This window comes from Astatotilapia calliptera, chromosome 17, assembly GCF_964374335.1.
Source record: "Astatotilapia calliptera chromosome 17, fAstCal68.1, whole genome shotgun sequence".
Lineage (NCBI taxonomy): Eukaryota > Metazoa > Chordata > Actinopteri > Cichliformes > Cichlidae > Astatotilapia > Astatotilapia calliptera.
The window spans coordinates 25,283,140-25,303,628 of NC_137438.1; the positions used below are offsets into that span (position 1 = coordinate 25,283,140).

The 20,489-nt window shown below is 39.2% G+C and overlaps 1 protein-coding gene across 8 annotated transcripts in view; it reads right to left on the reverse strand.

Annotated features, from left to right (window-relative positions):
• Positions 1-20,489, reverse strand: part of ppfia2 (PTPRF interacting protein alpha 2) — a 189,168-nt gene that overhangs the window by 32,753 nt on the left and 135,926 nt on the right. For all 8 annotated transcript variants that reach the window (XM_080291902.1, XM_080291903.1, XM_080291901.1 and 5 more), the window contains 6 exons: positions 19,256-19,357; positions 13,943-14,112; positions 12,485-12,554; positions 5,989-6,099; positions 2,528-2,749; positions 897-1,043 (listed from right to left, as the gene is read on the reverse strand). In XM_080291902.1, the coding sequence (XP_080148028.1) occupies positions 897-1,043; positions 2,528-2,749; positions 5,989-6,099; positions 12,485-12,554; positions 13,943-14,112; positions 19,256-19,357 (822 nt within the window). The remainder of the gene's footprint in view (positions 1-896; positions 1,044-2,527; positions 2,750-5,988; positions 6,100-12,484; positions 12,555-13,942; positions 14,113-19,255; positions 19,358-20,489) is intronic.

Below are 20,489 nucleotides of genomic sequence, written 5' to 3' on the forward strand. Positions count from 1 at the left end.
GGCATGAAATTGCAACCAAAGCAATCACATGGAGCAACGTCGTCTTTGTGACCACATTTCCTTGGCGACAACCAGTAACCACTTATATCTGGTTGCGGAAAATATATATTTTCCCTCATGACCAGTGATCACCAGGTGATGTCTCGTCTCTAAGGTACCCCCAGATTAACTGGTCTAGGGGATTTCACAATTGTTTTAAATAGTCACTGTAGTTGTGATGTACATGTCTAAAGTAAACATTATGCTAAAGAAAATTGTTGAGAATTATAACTAAAATATAAATTAGTGTCTAAATAACTTTCCACACAGTAAATCCAAACAGGGACTGATGGTGTCACTCTAATTACTTCTACTCATATCAGAAATTCTTTCTATTCTTCCAGAGCCCAGACAGTGTTTAAGCCTTTACTCATAAAAATGCCACTAGATCTTCTATGGCCATGCAATTTATCTAATTGGCTGCAATGAATCACAAAGAATAATTGAAAGGAGAGTAAATCTGTACAATCGCTTGACCATATTCTGCAGCATTATGTCAATTATGAAGAAATCACATGTGAGCCATGTGCATCTGCACAAAGTAAACATTTATAAAATTTCTTCCCCAGTAGTAATTTCCTCTTACATTATCTACCACGATGTGAAGAGGTTTTCTCAATGCCAGACCTCTGTGGAACTGCTCAAAGGACTATGTTAACTGACAGGAACCATCTTACACATTTTTCCTGGCTGATTCTTTTCTGAATCCAGTAAGAAAAATACGACTGATGATACAGTAATGAATCGTGCACTGCAGCTGCCATCTGGACCCATTTTTTGGAAGAAAATAGTAATCCCAGAGAGCTGATTAATGTGATTACATGGCTCACACTAACCCTGGAGTGGACTTTACAGACCTGTCTGAGGAATGCCTCCTTATTGGCCAACTCGTTCTCCAGTTTGTCATTGATGTCATGCACAGAGGTGGCTTCTCTTTGGGCACTCAGGTAACGTTTCTCCAGCGTGACAATCCGTTCCTCCATGTCTTCTTTCTGACACATGGCCTGTATAGAGACACACAAAAAAAGACTTAATATAACATCAACTTTGGGTGTAATATTTTCTCCTGCTGCTTTGCACACATGGAATTTGTACACTACTTTAATATCAGCACCAGATGAAAACTCCATAGGGTGTCTGGACCCTCCCTTAAGTGACAGGGTGCTTGGGCATTCAGCACCTAGAGCCACTAAGCTTACACATCGAAACACTGAGAGACAGCTGACGTGGTTCAGGGATGACTAGGATGTCTCCTGGGCACCTTCTAAATAAGGTTTTTAGACATGTCCTACCAGGAGGAAAAACTGATGACATTTCTTCACCGTATACTGGATCTCAGACTAGACCCAGTATACGGTGAAGAAATGTCATCAGTTTTTCCTGGAAGAAGTAAAGGAGTCTGGGTGTCTCTACTTAGGCCAGGATAAGCAGCAGACAGTGAATGGATGGATATTGCAGATATACAGATATTGCAGGGTCTTTACTTTACAATATAAAGAACCTTGAGCTCACCATTATTGTTAATTGGCACTGAGTAAGTAAAACTGAAGTGAACGGAATTGAATTAGAGATTCTTCAACCACTTCCTGGAATGCACACAGAAACCAGACTGCAAGTCTGCAAAATCAAACTTTTATCCCTAGAATGTGCACAAAAGTTAATAACAAATAAAGCCTCATAAAATACAAACATGCGCTGCTGTCATGAACAGAGGCAACATTATCATGGAATTTCTCAGACTTAATTTCCTCCATGGAGAATTGCTTCAGACACAAACTTGCGGTAGCACCCATTGTTTCCAAACCATACAAATAATAACAGTTATTCTTAGAACACTAAATAAACTGCTGCTGTAAGAGAAGGCATTGCAGGGTAATAAAACACGATTGGCCTGATAAGGCCATGTTTGTCAGCCCACGATAACTGCCTCTGCCCACATCGTTAGAAATCAATAGTAATTTCATCCCCAGGCGACAGGGGCATCAGCTTATGTTCATATCCAGCCCACTTCACTGATATTAACCTTGCACAGACATATAATAAATAGGACTATTATTTGGATCTTAACTGCCAGTTTTGGACACAACTGGCTCTTTTTTGTGCTTCATGCATCAACAGTCTTGAACCCGTTCAAGAAATACAAATGGTTAGTTATTTATTTAACATTAAGTGTTAGTTTGAGGCCTAGAGAAGTGTTTATCTGAAGTGTATATTTAGATATTTTTTCAAGGACTCTTCACTTAACTCACTTCACCCGATGAAGGCATTATGAAAGACCTTATACGTTCACAAGTCAATGTGCATGTTTTTATGTGAGAAAAAGACGGAGTAATAAAGAGCTGGGGAGAGTGTGAGAGCATATGCAAATAGAAGCTGTTTTTAGACCACTGCTCGCTGTCTTTGATGTTTCTCTTGCAACTGTTATCCCCATGCGAATATGTGTGTGTGTGTGTATGCTTCCCCCTGTGCTCAGTTTCTGTGCTGTGACCTCTTTGATGTCCCTCTGGTACTTGTTGTTCATCTCCTCTGACTTGATGAGGTCCTTGCGGGCGGTCTCGAGCTCCTGCTCCACCTCGGAAACCCGGGAGGAGAGGGAGGACATGCGCTCCTTCATCTGGGCCAACTCGTAGTTCTGCTTCTCCAGCAGGTCCTGCAGCTCGACCACCTGACTCGCCTCATGGGCCGGCTCCAGAGAGCCATTGGACAGACGCTGGAGGGGAAAGAGGGGGACGTGGAGTAAGAGGTCAACATATGAAAAGGGAAAATTATCCAAAAATATGTATGCGTCATGAAGCACAAAATTTGCCAAGGGATGTTTGGGGATGATTTCTAACTTTTAGTGTACTTTAAAAAGAATTTAAGAGCTTTTTTAAAAATGAATTCCCTTGCATGACGTCTTTTAAAACTCACAAATTAAGTGAGGCTTGTGGTATATAGGTAATAAGGTAATAATAAAGTAGTAATAAGATCACTGACAAGTGAGGGTTAGTACAGGATTTGGAAATTGGTTGTTAATGTTGTGGCTAATCAAAGTAAAAAAATTCTTTCTTTCTTTTAAGTTAACATTCTAACTAGAACTTTTTCCTTGCAGTTGAAATAAATCTTTTGGATGTTAAATTATATCCCGAATCCTGAAACGTGTCTTGTAAGTCCATTCAGAATGCACACTTGCCCCACAATAATCGCGATAACAAGTGATTATATTTTCTTTCTTTTTTCAAGTGTTAACCTAGTAAGAACCCCAGTACCTAAATCAAAAATAGAAGTTTGAGCTTTGAATGCAGGAAAATAAACACACTATCGAGAGTAAAAATGAACAATGGTGCAAAGCAATTTTCTGATTTCCTGTCATGCCTCATCTTCCTGTCGTGTATTCAAGTGGGCCCTGAGAAATCAGCCATGCTTCCACTTCAGATACCATGTCTGCTTTTGAGAATGACATACATTTGCATTCTAATAAATTCAAGTTCAGGAGCTCACGGCTTTGGTTCTTCCCCTGCTTTGATTCTGGATGGTCACAAAGACTGAATCACACCAGACTCTGCTGGAGAAATTGTTTTGACACTTGCATAAGTAATCTGATTAGATTTGCAAGGTTTCCACTCCGTACAGCTCTCCTGGTCTCTGCATGAGGTAGATTAATGAGGAGGATACCGCAGAGATTCAGCTTACAAAAGAGTTTAGGGGCAAGAACAACAGAGGAAAACAACCTTATTATCGGTGCTAAATAACAAACATGCATAGTTTAAAAAAACAAATCTTGCTTTTATGCTCAATTGAGTTACAGTAAGGTGAATGAGAGGATTGAGGGAAACTGATCTCTTCATTCTCCATCTTCCTCTGTCTTCCTGCTGTATTGTGAGGCACAGCTGCCCATCTTTGGCCATCCATCTGTGAGGACAAACCTAATTGGGCCTCTCTGTCTGCTGCCTGTGATCAATGATTCACTTGAGCAAGGAACAGGATCCACTAAATCACACCAGTGATTTTAATACGAGCATGCCAGCAGTGGGCCATGCTCATAAAAGAATTTTATATCTTCTTTATTGCCAAATGGCTCAGCTGTCCCTCTTTGTATCTGGGGTTTCCATCGATGGGCTTGTTTCACAGATTTGTACCATTTAGGACCAGGATAGTTTAAAGGGACAATGTTAATAAGAGTTACCCAACATTTCAAAGGGGTGTATTGCTTTTTAACTCTGAATGACCTTTAAAAATGGTTAAGTTTGGCTATGAAACAACTGCTCTCATTCATGCCTGCATGGATAGATGGACAGATAGTCTTGAGATGCCCCTCAATTCTTTATATTTTGCTCTGAGAACTAATGTTGGCCTTGAGCAATAGTTCTCCAAACTTTCTTAAGGTCTTTCAAAGTTTCTTCTTTGAACATAAGATGCTTTTTCACTAAGAGGAATGTTTTTGTTTATTAGGCCACTTAACGCTGCCTAATGAATTATCTAAACATAAAAAAGCACCTTACTAAACAGATGAACTACACATAACAGACAAATAAGCAAATAACCACATTTTAATTGCATCTAGGCACGTTAGTACTAGCAGCCTGTTGCAAAAACACATCATTTGTTCCTATTTCTTTAGTTGAATATACAAAAAATCCCAAAGATGATGCAGTTTGTCAGACAAAATATTCTTGTACCAACAAGGTGATTCTCAAAAAGCTATTAGCTTAAAGTGACAGGGCTAAAACACCGTCTACAGCAGATAAGCAGCATTTGAAAGTCACGTCATTAAGAAATTAGATAAAACCTATGACATGAAACCTAAAAGACAGATCTGTCCCTTCAGTTACAGAAGAGGTGGTCTGTAATTCAGTGGTGCAAAAACTGATGGAGTGACAAACCAAGATATATATATATATATATATATATATATATATATATATATATATATATATATATGAATGAAAGAATCCGGTGGGCAGGTTTTGCCATTGTCCCCTTCCTGACAGTTCCTTCTACATCTCTGTCAGTCACTCTGACTACAGTCATGCTGAATAACTGACCCTCACCATTACTGCAAGGTTAGTGTTCTTTCTTCACCGTATCACAAAACAAATGTGCCAAACAACACATGTTCATACTCTCTTATTTTATCTACACAAAACAGAGCAGATGATGGCTGTCTCCTCATTATCACATCCCTCAAACTCACACGCTCTTCATCTCTTTACTCCCAATCCCCCACCACCACCACCTCCCATCCCCCAAACCCTCGTTCCCCAGCAGACCAGCCAAGTAATAACGTCTCCATTGATCTACCCAGGTATCCTCTGCTGCTGTCTGCATGTATAATAAAAAAAAAATAAAATAAAAAAAAGTAAAAATCCTGCATCTGCGTTTGCCTTTAAGGTGCATCATTTTGGGCTCGCGTGCTTCTGACATAAAAAGGCATCAGCGTAATCTACACCTACACCTATGCTGTTAAAATAATAATCAAAAGGAAATTTGTATTCAGCTATGGATGTCCATGTGTGCTCCTGCATAATGGCAGGGGGTGAGATCACAGCGGGAGTTTTCGCCTAACTCCTTCAGAATGCCTGCAGAGGTAAATAAATGTATGATCAAAACCATGTGATAGTCGCTGCAATACTTTAAAGTCAAAATGCCAATACAGCAGGGGGAACTAAATGTACAGGAATTATTTGTGTAACGCCACCACAGCAGGGTTGTAGACAAAATACTGATTGGTAGTGCTTTTATTTTGAAATGGAAAACATCCGGGTTACTGTATGACCGCCACAGTAAGTATATTTAATATATACATACATAATACTATGCACATTTTTAGAATAAACTATATCTTAATCAAAAACAACAAGTGCAAATATTGCCATAATGTACAGACTATTAAAGTGTAGTGTAGTTATTATAGATCCACACATAATTTTGACCATTTTTTCCACCCATATTTAAATCAAGGGAGCTCACCTTGCCATGGACCTTCTGTTGAGCTTCACTGCCCTCCAAAATGTCCTCTCCTCCCTCACCTGATGCCACTTTCCTCTGGATGTGAGCATTCTGTTCCCGTAAGGCCACAATCTGTGGGACACAAAAATATGGGGTTAGAAGTAAAAAAAAATAAAAATACAACAAAAAAACCCCCTCCGCACACACTTGCCTGCACACAGCAACACAGTTTGTGTGAGACGAAAAAACAAAACTCAATTTTAAGGCTGGCATCTTCCTCAGTGTGGCTTTAGAACTTTTAGCTTTTAGCGAAGCCTCTTGAATGAGCCTCTTGTTTGCACACACGATGAGGATAAAACCACAACCACACATAATTGCAATCCTTGGTTAACTAATCATTTTCCCTCTCTTATGCAACGCTAGTAAATTACAGTATATCACACTGCATAGGAATTTTGGAACATTACTTTAACCAACATTCATGGAAACCTTGTGATTATTGAGTTTTGCAAACCAAGTGCTTTATTTCCCCACCATCAGCCATCCTGAAGCCTTAACCCTGTCACAGGGGTGTCTGACAACAATAACATTCTGGTTTGGCTTTGACTGACAACATATGATTATCACTCACTTCAAGAGAGAGAGAGGTTGACAGTGTACCTGCTGCCTACTAGTTCACAGTACTTCTTGAAGTACTTCTTTCCAGAGCCTAATGCTTATGGAGAGCAGCCATTCATTCGTCCCAGGTAGGCCACTAAATATTAACTAGCAGAATGGATAACTTCTTCTAAGACTTTCTCCGTGTATCCTACACTAGCACTAAGGTGAATACGAAAATAACGTGTTGCGAATGCATCAATCTTTTATTGAGGTCGAACATAGGCCAGCTGCACTAAAGTAAACACAGTGCAGCTTTAAGAAATGTATGAATTAATGATTCCCCTGAGAAAAGAAAGTCAAAACAGGGTAAGAAATACAAGCCAACACACGCAGTCCTGGCTCTGAAAGTAAAACTGAAACAGGGCAGATCCTCAATGCTCCTCTCTGCAATGGAAAACTAAGAAAAGCCACAAAGTCAGTCTGCAAACTGTGAGGGATGTTAAAATAGCACTGGTGATGATATTTCTGTGTGCTATTGTGCTCCTGTTCAAAATGAATTTGGCCAACCTGGAGATTTGTTCAAAATGTGAAAAGACTGTCTGCTTTTATTTCAACAATAAGCTTGGTACAGTGTGTTCCGTTTATTTTTGCAGACAGAAGCAGTCAAAGTTACACCACTGTCCACTGGTCTCAATCTCTGAAACCTCCCCTAAAAAGTAAATAACCACCAGAAAGACAACTCTAGCACTAAAATAGTTTTACAGTTATTCTCTACACGAACAAAAAAGGAGGAGCTCCTAACAAACCCCCCCCCCAACAATTACTACAGTACATGAGGCATGCTGATAGCGTGATGTGATTAAAGCTGCATCATGCTGGTTCTCCTCTATGAGTACTCGGAAGCTTCAGAAAAGCTTTAATCTCTGAACCATGTAGGACTCTCAAATCATGCATGTTCCTTTTTGTCCTTCTCTTTATGGATGATTCGATCAGGATTTCCAAGCAGCCAGCACCATCATTTATGACAATCCAACTACCATTACTAATCATTCTAATAAATAATTACAGTTTGAGAATGGAAATGCTGAGTGATCGTCGCCGTTGAAAACAAATTGCGATGCTTTAAAATCGTCTTTTCTCTCTCTTTCCGCAACAGACATTTGTTGTGATCGGAACAGCAAGAGGAGCCCGAGGACAATCAATGAAACCGCTGTCGATAAAACAAACAATGCAATCAAGTGACTTTGACATGATCCAGTTTAAACTCAGATCCCAACCTGCCCTCATTGACACCTGGACACGAGTCGTAGTTAATGTCGGGACCTCTTTAAAGTTGCGAGTGAGAACAGAAGATTATCTCCCACCTTCCACAGGCAGGGTTTCCTTCACACTCAACTTTGCCAGCAGCAGCTTGGCTTCTTCTTTTCTGCTGCACTCTGTCTACAAAGCATCTTCTGTTCATTATTTTTAATGAGGGCATAATTATGCCTCCGTATGTTCCAGTACCATTATTTTGAGATTGTCTGTAATTTCTCCATCTCAGAGATCAAACACCAACGCCACCCATGACATAAAGGCACAATTGATGAATGGGGCGCTACTGATGCATCTCCATCGCTGAAATGAAAGAAGACAGAGAGAAGTTTGCCAGATGCAAAATGAAAAGGGTGACGAGGGACACAAGGACGAGTGGAGCTTCTTTTACAACGCAGCATCACAATTTCCTTATCTTCCTTTAGCACTTCTGGGCTCTGTGTTGACAGGAATGTCTGATGAAGTAGAAATTGGAGGAAAATGGGAAGGAGTGAAATAAGAATGGCTATGTGTGAGTGTGTGTGTCCACGGGTGTCACAGGTTGCTCTTAGAGTATGAAAGATTGATGACGTCAAGGTGAGATTTGGGGAAAAGCAAGTTTGGTGCAATGCACTTAAAATAGAATCAATCACACACCTGGGGAAAAATGCATGACCACACATAGGTCAAAGGAGATTTCATTTCATGTATTAGTTTTCTTTCTTTTACAAAATCCCAAAAGAATTAGGTCAGTCTTTTTTTTGCAAAAGCAAGAAAAAAAGTACTGCTGTTGCCATTCTCAACCTTTTCTGCCAGCTTTTATTTGAAAAACCGTGAACAGAGTATTTCTCCTACTGAGCATAGTGCTGGTTTGGATCAAGCTCAGCCTGTAAGGACCTCAGTGCTAGCCCACATCGGCTCATGGGTCAGATGTTACCTTTCTATACATCCGATTATCAAATCTTATATTACCACACCATTAAAGCTGCTTTAAATTGTTAAAAACTGATTCAAATGACTCTATTGGCTATTGAAAATAATCCCATTTCTTTGCCTTAAGAAACGCTTGGGTTGCTTTTCCAGTATGCTTCAGGCCATTATCCATTTGCACTAAGAAGTGCTGTCTACTCAGTTTTGCAGCATCTGGTCGAATATTAGCAGAGAGAGTATAGCCCTGTACACTTCAGAATCCATACTTCTATCAGCAGTCACATCACCTATAAACACTAGTGGTAGTTCCACTATCATACATGCCCGCCTCACAACATTATCTCTACCATATTAGACAGATGATGTGGTATACTTCTGATCAATTAATTTTGTTGTCTAATCTGGCTTGTTGTTGCAACCTGTTATTTAGACCTTGTTGTAAACTGTCCTTTACATTCATAAAGGTGTTGGTGTTGCAGAGCTAGCCAATTGAGTTCCACTTATTAAGAATGCGCCAGATTGTTGATTTTGGCTACTCACTACTCATTAAGGTTATTTTGTTTTTTTAGCCTCTTTCACTTGCATCAACATTCTTTAGGAGCTCCTCCTATCCAAAAAAAAGACAAAAAAAAAAAACACAAAATGCAACACTTGAAATCAAATCAATTTCTTTCAATTCAATTTTATTTATATAGCGCCAAATCACAACAACAGTCGCCTCAAGGCGCTTTATATTGTAAGGTAGACCCTACAATAATATATACAGAGAAAAACCCAACAATCAAATGACCCCCTATGAGCAAGCACTTTGGCGACAGTGGGAAGGAAAAACTCCCTTTTAACAGGCAGAAACCTCCGGCAGAACCAGGCTCAGGGAGGGGCGGGGCCATCATTTGCATACTTTGCCAAATAATGTTCCCTGTTCCTTCAACAATAATGAAGGAACAGACTTCACATGACCATAAAATAGCTCATTAGTCAATTTCATTTTAAGCCTCTGAAAGTTACAAATGGTCAATCACCACGTGTAACTAGGGTTGAGTTGCTAAGAATCTGGTATGACTGCATAAAATAATATTTGATACATATTATTTTATCTGCCTTGATCTTGTATGGTTGTGATAGATTCAAATGAGCTATTGAGCTACCTTTGGGAATTTAACAGTGTCTTAAAAATATGTCTGTTTTGATTAACATCAAATAATTGGTAAGCAACAATTCATCCTCAGATTGATACCAAAATGCTCCACAGATAGAACTGCAATCACTAGCAGCAATCAGTGTGGGGCCACTTAAACACCTGTGACTGCATGAGGTTAAAGGCTGCTGATTTCTTCAAGCATGGACACATTGTCTAAATTCCTGGAGGGAAATGGGACTCATAATAGACCTCCATCTCAAATCAATTACCAGTTTGCGGGCTCACGGATCCGCCTGCCTCCCTGGAGCCTCTTAAGCGTGGACATTTTTATTCGGCAAAGCCGGTTTAACCATCCTCTCCACCACCACCTCCACCCTCCATCACCTCAAGGTCTAATCACTCATCTGTCCGCAGCTCTGACAAGTGTTGTGTTAACCATTAGAGAGGGACAGCCACACAGAAATACTGTATGGTCTTTATAAGCTTGGAAGTGTGATGTGAGAAATATTTCAAGGTGCTGCTGAGATGTCTGTCAGAGTTTCTGGAGTTAAAAAACAAGACTTCAGGAAAAACTGTCAAAGAGAAAAAGAGAAGAATTTAGGTACCGCTGGCCTTTAGGTTTACTTTTTTAAGTTTTCAATCTTTTCTACAATTCTCTCCTTGTCTGGTAGATCGCACACTATCAAATCTTGGGTTTTGACCCCTAGCGACTTTACTCGCCATCAAAACATATCATTACAGCTTCACTTTTTCTGTCCTTCGGTTTCTTTCAGAGGTGCTCTGACCAAGTGGAGCCCTGCACTCTCATTAATACACATACCTCCACACACGATCTGCCTCTGCATCCCACCTGCCATGTCTATTTGTGTCTTCTGCCTCTCTATGCCTTTTTTTTCCATCCTTACCCCCTCTCTCTCCTCTCACACTAGATCTCCGTCTGTCCCTCCACCCACGCCACACGCCTCCCAACCATTCCCCCTATTGCTTTTCATTCCCATCTTTTTCTTCTTCTCTTCCTTTTAGTGACTTTTACGCCAGGCCCGAGTGTCAGGCTGGCATGTCTGACAGGCTGTGAAGTGGCAGCCTGAGGGTTTTTCCTCAGCTGGAACAGGACCATCTGCAGTGCAAATCCTACTCTAGCCCGAACTAGGAGGTGAAGACGGAAAGGCCACCAAGGAAACAGTGGCCGATGTACTGTCAGTGCTTCGCCGCAGCCACTGATAAGCTGAGGTAGAGTGAAGCCTGTCGAGGTACCGTAAATGTTTCTGGGTTTCAGAGCAGATACAAAATTCAGGACACATCACAGTATGTATTAGGTTTGCATCCACGTAAACAAGTAGTATATGTTCCTGTATATATGTTATGTTTGTTCGGAATATGCAACTCAACACAAGTCTTGAGATACTGCATGTATATATAAATAGTATCTACATGTTTAATACATGAACAGCATATATTTTCTGTTATTTCAGCACATTCCCATCTCAAAGTGTGAAATATTTCTCTTCACTGTTGGCATCGGACAGATTGCTTGTCATCGTCTGTGACTTCATACACCAGCAGTGATTTTTAAGATGCAGATGAATTTAAGTGCTATAAAATTAAGTAAGTCACAATTTTATAGACCAAAGTTTCCCATGTGGAAACTTTGTGCTTTGAAGTTAGTTTTTACTCGGTTTTTACTTTGACATTAAGTCGTTTTTTAGGTTTAGATGCTTAAAGATTGGATGGGTTGAGTAAAAAACATTGCAATTGGAATAAATAAAAATGCTTGTTCATCACATTAACTCTGCATGTTCAAAATTATGTTTACTGAGCATGTTTGCAGAATCCTTAAAAAGCAGTACAGACATGCATTTGTCTGATGGGAATGACTTAAATGAAACAATAGTATTTGTTTTCCAAATTAGAAATGCTTGCTTTTCCTGATGCCTTTTATGCAAAGGATTAATAAAATAGCCAAAGTCTTTAATTCCTTATTAAAGAATATAATTTTTCTTTGTCCCATTCGTCTATATGCTACTAAGTGTTCCTTTGATGAAGAAAGCTAATAATCTACCTCAAGTCAGACACTATGCATTGGTATGAAAACAACCAACAAACCATAGTCTGAGGTTCCAGGAATTTCAGCCCATTCATTCTAGTTTTAATCCATAATCACTGATGATGCATTATCTGACAACACAAACAACAAAAAGTGTGTTTAAAAATATCACAATATTCATTATTCTACACCGTGGCCATTAGTCACAGCTTGTTAGCACTGCATTGGAACCCCTGTGGTCTTTTGCTTTAAATTTCAACATAAGGTTCCGACTTTTTAGTCTAGCCATTCTCCTCTAGCATTTCTGCCCAGAGAGGTAAACCCTTGAGACTGTTGTGTGTGAAAATTCTTGTAGATCTGCAGTTGAAATACTCAGGTTGGCCCATCTGCCACATTCAAAGTCACTTTCATCACATTTCTTTCATATGCCTAAAAGCATTTGGTTGCTTATAAGACATCTGCATTAGCAAGCAGTTAATGTAGTTACTGGTGAGTGTGGTGGTTATTACCTCCTGATTGGCTGCTGTGAGCTCCTCCTCCAAGGCAGACACCCTCTCCAGTGACACTCGTAGTCTCTCTCTTACCTGAAAATCACAAAACATGAATCACAATCTGTCTGTAGATCCTTTGTCATGGGCACTGTTATAAGCCTTCACTGCACTTAATTCCACTGGGATGGACTGATCTTAAAAGAGCCAAGCTGAAAAACGCAATCATTAGCTTCCTCTCTCACCGCTGTTAAAATCCCAGTCCAGGAAAGCAAGGGTTAACACATCAGAAGGTGCTATCCTCTTTTCCTCCCTTAGCCTTACAACACCACTTTGCTGGGGCTTCAAAGTAGCATTATACGGCTCTTACTGCTTTAAAAGCACCATTTGCGGAGAGGAGATTCCCCTTCTACACTTCTCCCTTTGTCTCTTTTAGGTTCATCATGGCTGTGATGGAACAATTACTTGCAACACATTGTGAGTGTGCACCAGATATGAGAAGAGGCTCATCCTCTGTGTCCACTCTGGGATATTGTTCCAACACGGGACCCCATTTGCCTGAGCTTATATTACCTTAAACAATGTGGACGTTGGACATGTGTTATAAATGTTGGCTTTCGGGGGGGGGATGAATGGATTACAGGGGGAGTGCTGATATTACACAGGAGGCTAAGGTCATAAATCAGCGGGATGTGAGGAGAAACACTGAGTGCGACATGTAAAGGCTTAAAACTAGAAAATGATAGCATGAAATCACACAAAAGGAAAATAAAGCACTGTTAGTATCATCTGGTCTTAAATGTTTTATCTATCCATATACATTATAATATACTATAATATGATAATTAGGGGGTGGAGCCAAATCTGAATCCAGCAAAGCACAACTAATAAGTTATTACAAATATGTTTAACATTTAAAATTAAACATAATGTTTTGGGGAGAAAGAATACATACAGTATAGGTGACTCAAAAGTAACAATGCAAAACATTTTTTCCTGATGGCTTTTATTTTCTTTCTAGATCTGTAGTATGTGTAGCTGAGGTTTTTTTCCTGGTTAGCTCCTGCAGCTAGCTAGCCAACTGGTTACTTCACCTCCACACTGTGCTAATACTCACTCAGCTTGCCTTTGACATGACTAATGACACCACACTGCAGAAATATAACACATTAAACCTAATTTTTCAAATCATTTTTTTTAATCGTCAGCTACACTTTTCACAAACCCACTAATTACTTGTGCATTTATGAAAACCAAAAAAGAATTTTAAATGTAAATAACATGTGACTGATCCAGAATAAACAAAAATACATGTATTTGTCTCCAATAATAATATAAAACACACAAGTAATTAATAATAATACAACAGAGAAGGGACATACAACCGAATCAAAACAACACATTAAAGTCAAACACATTAAATTTGGTAAAACTGAAAAAAGCCAACAGTTACACATTTAATGTAGATATTCTGACAACCTTACCTTCTCATCTAGGGCTTTATGGTGTTCAAACAAGGATTTGAGTGCTTTAAGAACTTCGACTTCACTGGAGACCCCTGAAGGAGACTGAGCCTGCCTCTTGACCACAGTCATACGAAGTGACCGCTCGTGTCTGGACACCAGGCACTCAAGATGTTCCAGCAGTAACTAAAGGGAAGAAATAGGAGAAATCAATGTTATTATCAACTCTGAGAACTGCTGAAGAATCCAAAATATGAACATTCTGAGAACACAGAAAGCCACGGCTCTTGTTCTTATTCTATTTATGGGTTTTTTGCTAGAGGAATGATTTCAAGTGTGCTTGATCAGGCTCAAAAAATGTTTCAAAAATCAAACATGACTATCAAAAAAACATTATATACATGCAACAAAGGTGATTACTTACAGAGACTGAGTCCTTTGGGAAAAAAGAAAAAATTGCAACAAAAGTGGTTTGGTGGCTTGTTATGTGACCAACATCTATTATTATTCTTAGTATCATCAAATTTTTTTTACCAATTAAAATGGCCATAATCGCTATTTACATTCTCATAAACTGTTGTGAGTTATTACCAAATTATGGTATAAAAGTTCAGAATCACTGGAGAGAATGTTTTCCAGTAAGAAAAGTTTGCTTTGTATTCTTGCAACGCCTCATCAATGTAACTGTGCGAACAATGTATATATAAAAAAGGGGGCAGATAACTGCAAAGGCAACGCTGTCCTTTCAACAAAAACACACAAAAGTGTAATCTATGTTGCGAGGTAACTTGTCAAGTCAACAGCCAGCAGAGTGCTACACAAAGACAGAGAAGAAATGCGGAGCTTGGAGGCAGGCTAAACAAAAGGCAACTACACAACAAAAACGGGGAGTAAACAATCATGTGTGTTATTCAGCAGAGATAAAACGTTATTTGTTACTGTAGCCTGCTCAGGTTCCACTGTGAGATCAGTGTAGGATCGTCTGCTTTCATTTCATTTCCCCTAGTGAGGCAGATCGTGACACTTCTTTCCCTCTCTGATGTCGTCCAGGGCAATAATAATATAGCCTCGAGATAATGATCTGGTTATAGGCTAAAGTTACAGCTCAGAATGATCTGTGTGCTCTTTCTGACCTTACTGGTTATATTCCCACCATACCTTTAACTGTCCAAACATCTCCATCTGAGACTACCTAACATAGTTAGCTGGTGTAAGTGTATTCCATTGCAAGTGTATTCCAAGTGTAAACCATTGTTATTAAGTCAAAATACCACTGACATCTCTGCTGAAGTAAAAATAGGCTAAATTATTAACATAGATCTGAAAAGATTCTTCCATAGGCTACATAGCACCAATTGTGGCAAACAGATAACCATGAGTAACCATGAAAACTCCTTAAAATTGCCAATACTGAGGCAGCTAGCCCTCAAGCATAACTGTAACAAGTAACAAGATTTTTTTTCTTTTTTAATTTTATTAGTTTTTTAATTTTTTTAAATTCTAAATGGGACCATAATTTAGTAAACTAAGCTCACGCTGTGGTCAGCAAAGTTTGAAACTAGAGTTTGAGAGTATAAACTCCTCAGAAAGCTTTTACTAACATGATAGATGAAGAAAGCCAAAAGGTAATTTCCCAATGTTTTTGTGTTATGCCCCGCTGGCTATTTAAAAGAATGCAGATTTAAGGCTCCTTGTAGTCTTAATCTTTGTGCCAATAGCACTTCTGGTTTGACTTTTAATTTTTATATACAGTCATGTCAAAAAGACAGTTTTCACAAACATCTGCAAATATGTCAAGCACGGTGGTGGATGGTGATTTGGGATCACTTTGCAGGCCTGAACACCTTACAGCCATGGCTGCCAAAAGTAGTTCTGGAGCATGATTACAGATTACAGAAGTAATAATCGTGCTGTAGATGCCTTCTTACTTTTAATGAAGTATTACAAAGTTTATATTATGAACTTTTGTTATCTTAAAGTTTCAAGTAAATTTGGCTACCACTAGCCAAAGTCAATAGATCCTTTTCAAAATTTCCTTTTTGTGCCAACTGAGTATACTGACTACTGTGCAGCGCCAGTAGTCCAACATTTAGAACAGGATCGATCTTTTCATCTAACTGAATTTCCCAAAATGTAAATGTAAAAAGACAAGAGTGCTAGCTTAGAATATGATATTCTTCAATATATGGTTCCAAATAAAGTAACAGAAATAATCAATAGCATTCTGACTCATTTTAATGTCAAACACACCTGACAAAACAAACCAAAAGCAGCAAAATCCATAAAAACGTTTGATTCCTTTTTTATGGGGGGATGTCTGCAGGATCCTAAAGATATATTTTCAATAGAAAACACTGGAGCAGGCAGAAGTGATCAGAATCTCTGCAGGAGTGAGGTGTAAGAGTCGAACAATGAAAACTTGCAGTGAAAAGAAGACCCCTGCAGAGCACTGCTGTATGAGTGTAGTCTCTTCATTTGTCTCTCTGATTCAAGTGTCCCTGAGAGATCCATCAACATCCATCATGTCTACATATATAATCCTGCACACTCAACAAAATGCCTACTGTTGATTCAATCAGGAAGTCAGTGTTTACTCAACAGCACCCCATTTCCAATCTCGTTCAGTAAATATTTTCATTATTTATCCGATCTTGTTTTTCTGTCTCTGTCTCTACATCAGCTGCCGAAAGTGGGGTCCGTGACCCACGGCTAAGTGGTGCACAAAATGAGTTGTTGTAAATCCTAAAATGTGGCATGACATTGAAAAGTGCATATCTAGACAAGGATCTTTTATGCCAATGAAGCAGGCATATTGGGTCCATTACTCACATTATCTTTGTGCCAACAGCTACTCTGATGCGACTGTGAGACATCACGTAAATCTGTCATGAAATCACTCCCTTCACTCGGGGTACAACAGACTGTTCTGCTGCTGCAGAGCTTGGCTTGTTAGCCAGCTAGCTAACTGGCCGGCATAGAGAAATATTTGAGCCAGACCACGTTGTCAAGTTACGGTTCGAGGCCAAACTGAGTAAGAGCAGCAACAGAAGACCAGATCTGAGTCACGCTTTCTTAGTTTCAAGCAAACAAACCATGATGCTAGCCAGCTTGTTCATGGTGTAGATTGAATTAAATGATCCTTTTGTAAAAGCGCATGTGTGGAATTTACATGCTTAAAACTGCAATTTGGATTTATCAATATAAAACAGATGTAAAGGACAATGTTTAAAAGGTTTTATAACACAAAGAATTTCAGTGGCATTTGAACTCAAATGCTCAAAGTAATTAAATAGCATAATTATTACATAATGAAAATTTTAAGCTGATGAAAACTGATAATTTTTGATTAGCATGAACCCTTTTACAAAACAAATAAGCCCCACCTAAAAATATAAATTCAGAGTACTTTTATTGGTGTGGTGGCGATAAGTGACCCCGCTCCCCTTGTGATTGCTTTAATAAGTAACAGGTCGCCATGATCGCACACAGTTTGCAGCGCAGACACTGAATTGACTGTAAACTAGAGCTTGAGCTTAACTGATATGAGTAGATATCAGCTACTTGCAAATATATTGATATCTGGATTTTTAACTTGCCAAAAAATGAAAATTTAAAAAGTAAAGATGAAATGTTGTTACACATATCCTTCAAACTTGTGCTTCATCCGATATATCCGAGTTTTTAATCAATAAATATCGGTATTACTTGCAAAAATCTTATATTAGTCAGTATCTACTGCAAATACCTGAAAACTACTCACCAAGCAGTAGTAAAAGTGAAACGTGTGAGGCGAACAGGCAACAGAGAACTTTGATCTACAAAGTAAAAGTTGTGGCTTTTGAAGTGTTTTGGTTGAAGTGGTAAGGCACGACTTTCTCTTTTTCCGATTTGCCCCAAACGTTTCCAACTTTCAGCTAACAGAGGAAAACGGTGAGTGTTTGCAGACAAGTCTGCATCTCACATGCAAACTGTTGGCAGTCTGCTTGAAACCAAAGCAATCATGGTTTCGGTGCAGCACCCTTTTGGCGACTGATTTCACCTAGTTTGAGTGAGCAACCTCCAGCAGCCGCTCACTCACTAAGGGTCTACACATTTTCTCTGCTAGCGACTAGTGGTTGTGAGATGGTCATTAACTGGTCTCTAGGCTTTAGTGAATGAGACCTAACATACTAGTTAGTTAGTTTGAGTTTAGTTGCTTAATTATGTTTGATTTCCATTCTGGTAACTCTGTAAAACTATGAGCAAAGTGCACAACTATGCCTGCGATAAAACAGATAGTACACTAATCCCCTAAGTTGTAGCTGGTGATTTGAAAATTTATCAGTTAAAACACACGAAAGCAATCAGTTATGAATGTTAGTTAGTCTTGGCCCCTCAAAAGTTTGAAAACTCTAGATCTTCATCACATATCAAAGACTGTGATGCTTAACCCACAGCCAATAAGACCAATCCCATACTCATCACATGATGTTGCAGGTTCCCACGTCAAATGACTGCCTGTACATGTCTTCCAAGATTTAATTATAACCAGTGACAAAACCAAGCTTAATTAAAATTTGCTTAGTAATTGCCTGTTGGAGAATTTGAGGTGATAATAAAGTGCGAGAGTGAAAATGACTTTTGTCTGTCCTCCTTTCTTGCACCTCACCTCCCTTTTTTCTGTAATTTTCCATCAGTGCTGTGCTAAAATCTTCTGTCTCCACCAGAGGAAGATAGTGCAAGAATGCAAATACACACTTCATCAGCATTGGGATGGAAAGCAGAGTCTTATCTATCAACAGCAGAGTGTGCTTTAAAAAGGCAATGTTTTTTATTGAAGATACTGGACTTCAGCTGATCCTCTAATGTTTTTTTTTACCTGCCCCTCCCCCACACCAAATTCTTTGAACTGGACACTGCAGGGCATCAGTACCATTTGGACTTAGTTTTACTGTTGAGCAGCCATCCATGTGAAGTAAGTGGAACAATTTTCAGGCAGAATGTGGAGAGCTAATGAGGTGTGCCTGGGCACAGGAAATAGACAGTGTGCATGGTTGCTTCAGTGCTTTTGCAGCCTTAAAACCGTAGCCACCAGATAGCTTAATCTTCCTCTGGATGCTGCCTATCGCAGTGTCCAGCAGGTTTTTTGGGAAAACTTGAGAGCAACTTGTGGAATGCATAAAAAAAGGATTGAGTATGAAATGCAGAAGCAGCTTCATTTCTGGTTTAAAATGTCCAAACATCAGTTTTGTTTGTTCTTATTGCTCAGAACTACTGAATTCCAATGGTCATATTAAAATAAGTTAAGTAAGGAAAGTTTAATAAAGATGTATAAGGATGCTGTCCTCACCCTGGTGTTGTTCCTCTCGGCTTTGAGCTCAGATATCTCTTCCTCTTTCTCCAGCAGCTGTTCCCTGCAGGCGTTCAGCTCCTTGGTCAGTGCTGCAAACTCCTAAGCAAGAGAAAAGACAGAGACGGGTAAGCATCACACAATACTTGGGATACAGCTGCTGCTGGCTGCATGTAGTGGACGACGAATGAAATCCAATCAGTGAGAACAATTACCACAACTATTCTTCAAAGCCTTGTTTTTTTGCCAGAACATCAGCTTTGCTCTTTGTCTCGGTTTTCTGCAGATGGATACTGACAAAAGATATTTGCTCTGGCTCAACTACATTTACAATTACAGCCTGAGCAAACTGCCAGTCCTCCTCCAGACCCAAAACACATACAGTCTTCTGGTGCTCTTGTTTTCTTAAACACACTTTTGATTCAGAATCTCTCAGAGGGATTCTGAGCTATACCTACAGATCTACAGCTATCATAAACAATCTTCAGAAGGGGAGGCTGTCGCTTGGGAAGGCTTCAAAACCTTTGTCCTTGTCATTCTGGTCTAAATTAAGCATAGCCACAACAAACATTTTTTGAAGCAGGCCAGAACAGACAGGTAGAAGGAAATCAAACAGAGACAACAGTGACACTGCGACTCATGCGTTTCAATTTAGAATAGACTGACGTGAGGCAGTAACTGACACGCTCGGTGTTTGATTTCACATTTATATGGGGGGAAATATGTGCACGTCTGAAGTACTGAAGGAACTGATGCAAGTATGGTGTCCTTCGCAAAAGACTACAGGTCGAAGTTAAGCTAAACTTTACTTTTCTAAACTGCTCCAGAGATGCAACACATGAAAGGATGCTGATTTATTGAAGCACCAATTATTAGTTGATTTTACAGAAAGCTAATCATTAAAAAAAAATTAGAAAAATTTGTATTGGAACAAAATATTTAAAAAAATATGACAGATGTGGTTTTGTCTTGTTAAATGGCTTTTCTGCTACTTAAGAATTGAATGAGTATACCAAAATATCATCGGTAATAATAAGTTGCAGGTCATTTACTTTAGTTATATATACACTTCCTATAGAAAAATAAAGGAATACAAATTCAGTTTTGAAAGCAACCAGTTAAGTACAAGTGATCTGTCTGTCTGAGTACACGTTGTAATTTGGAATCTGTACACCAGCTGTCCTTCAGGAGTCATGGACAATAACTCAGTGTTACAGACAGACTCCAGGGAGTG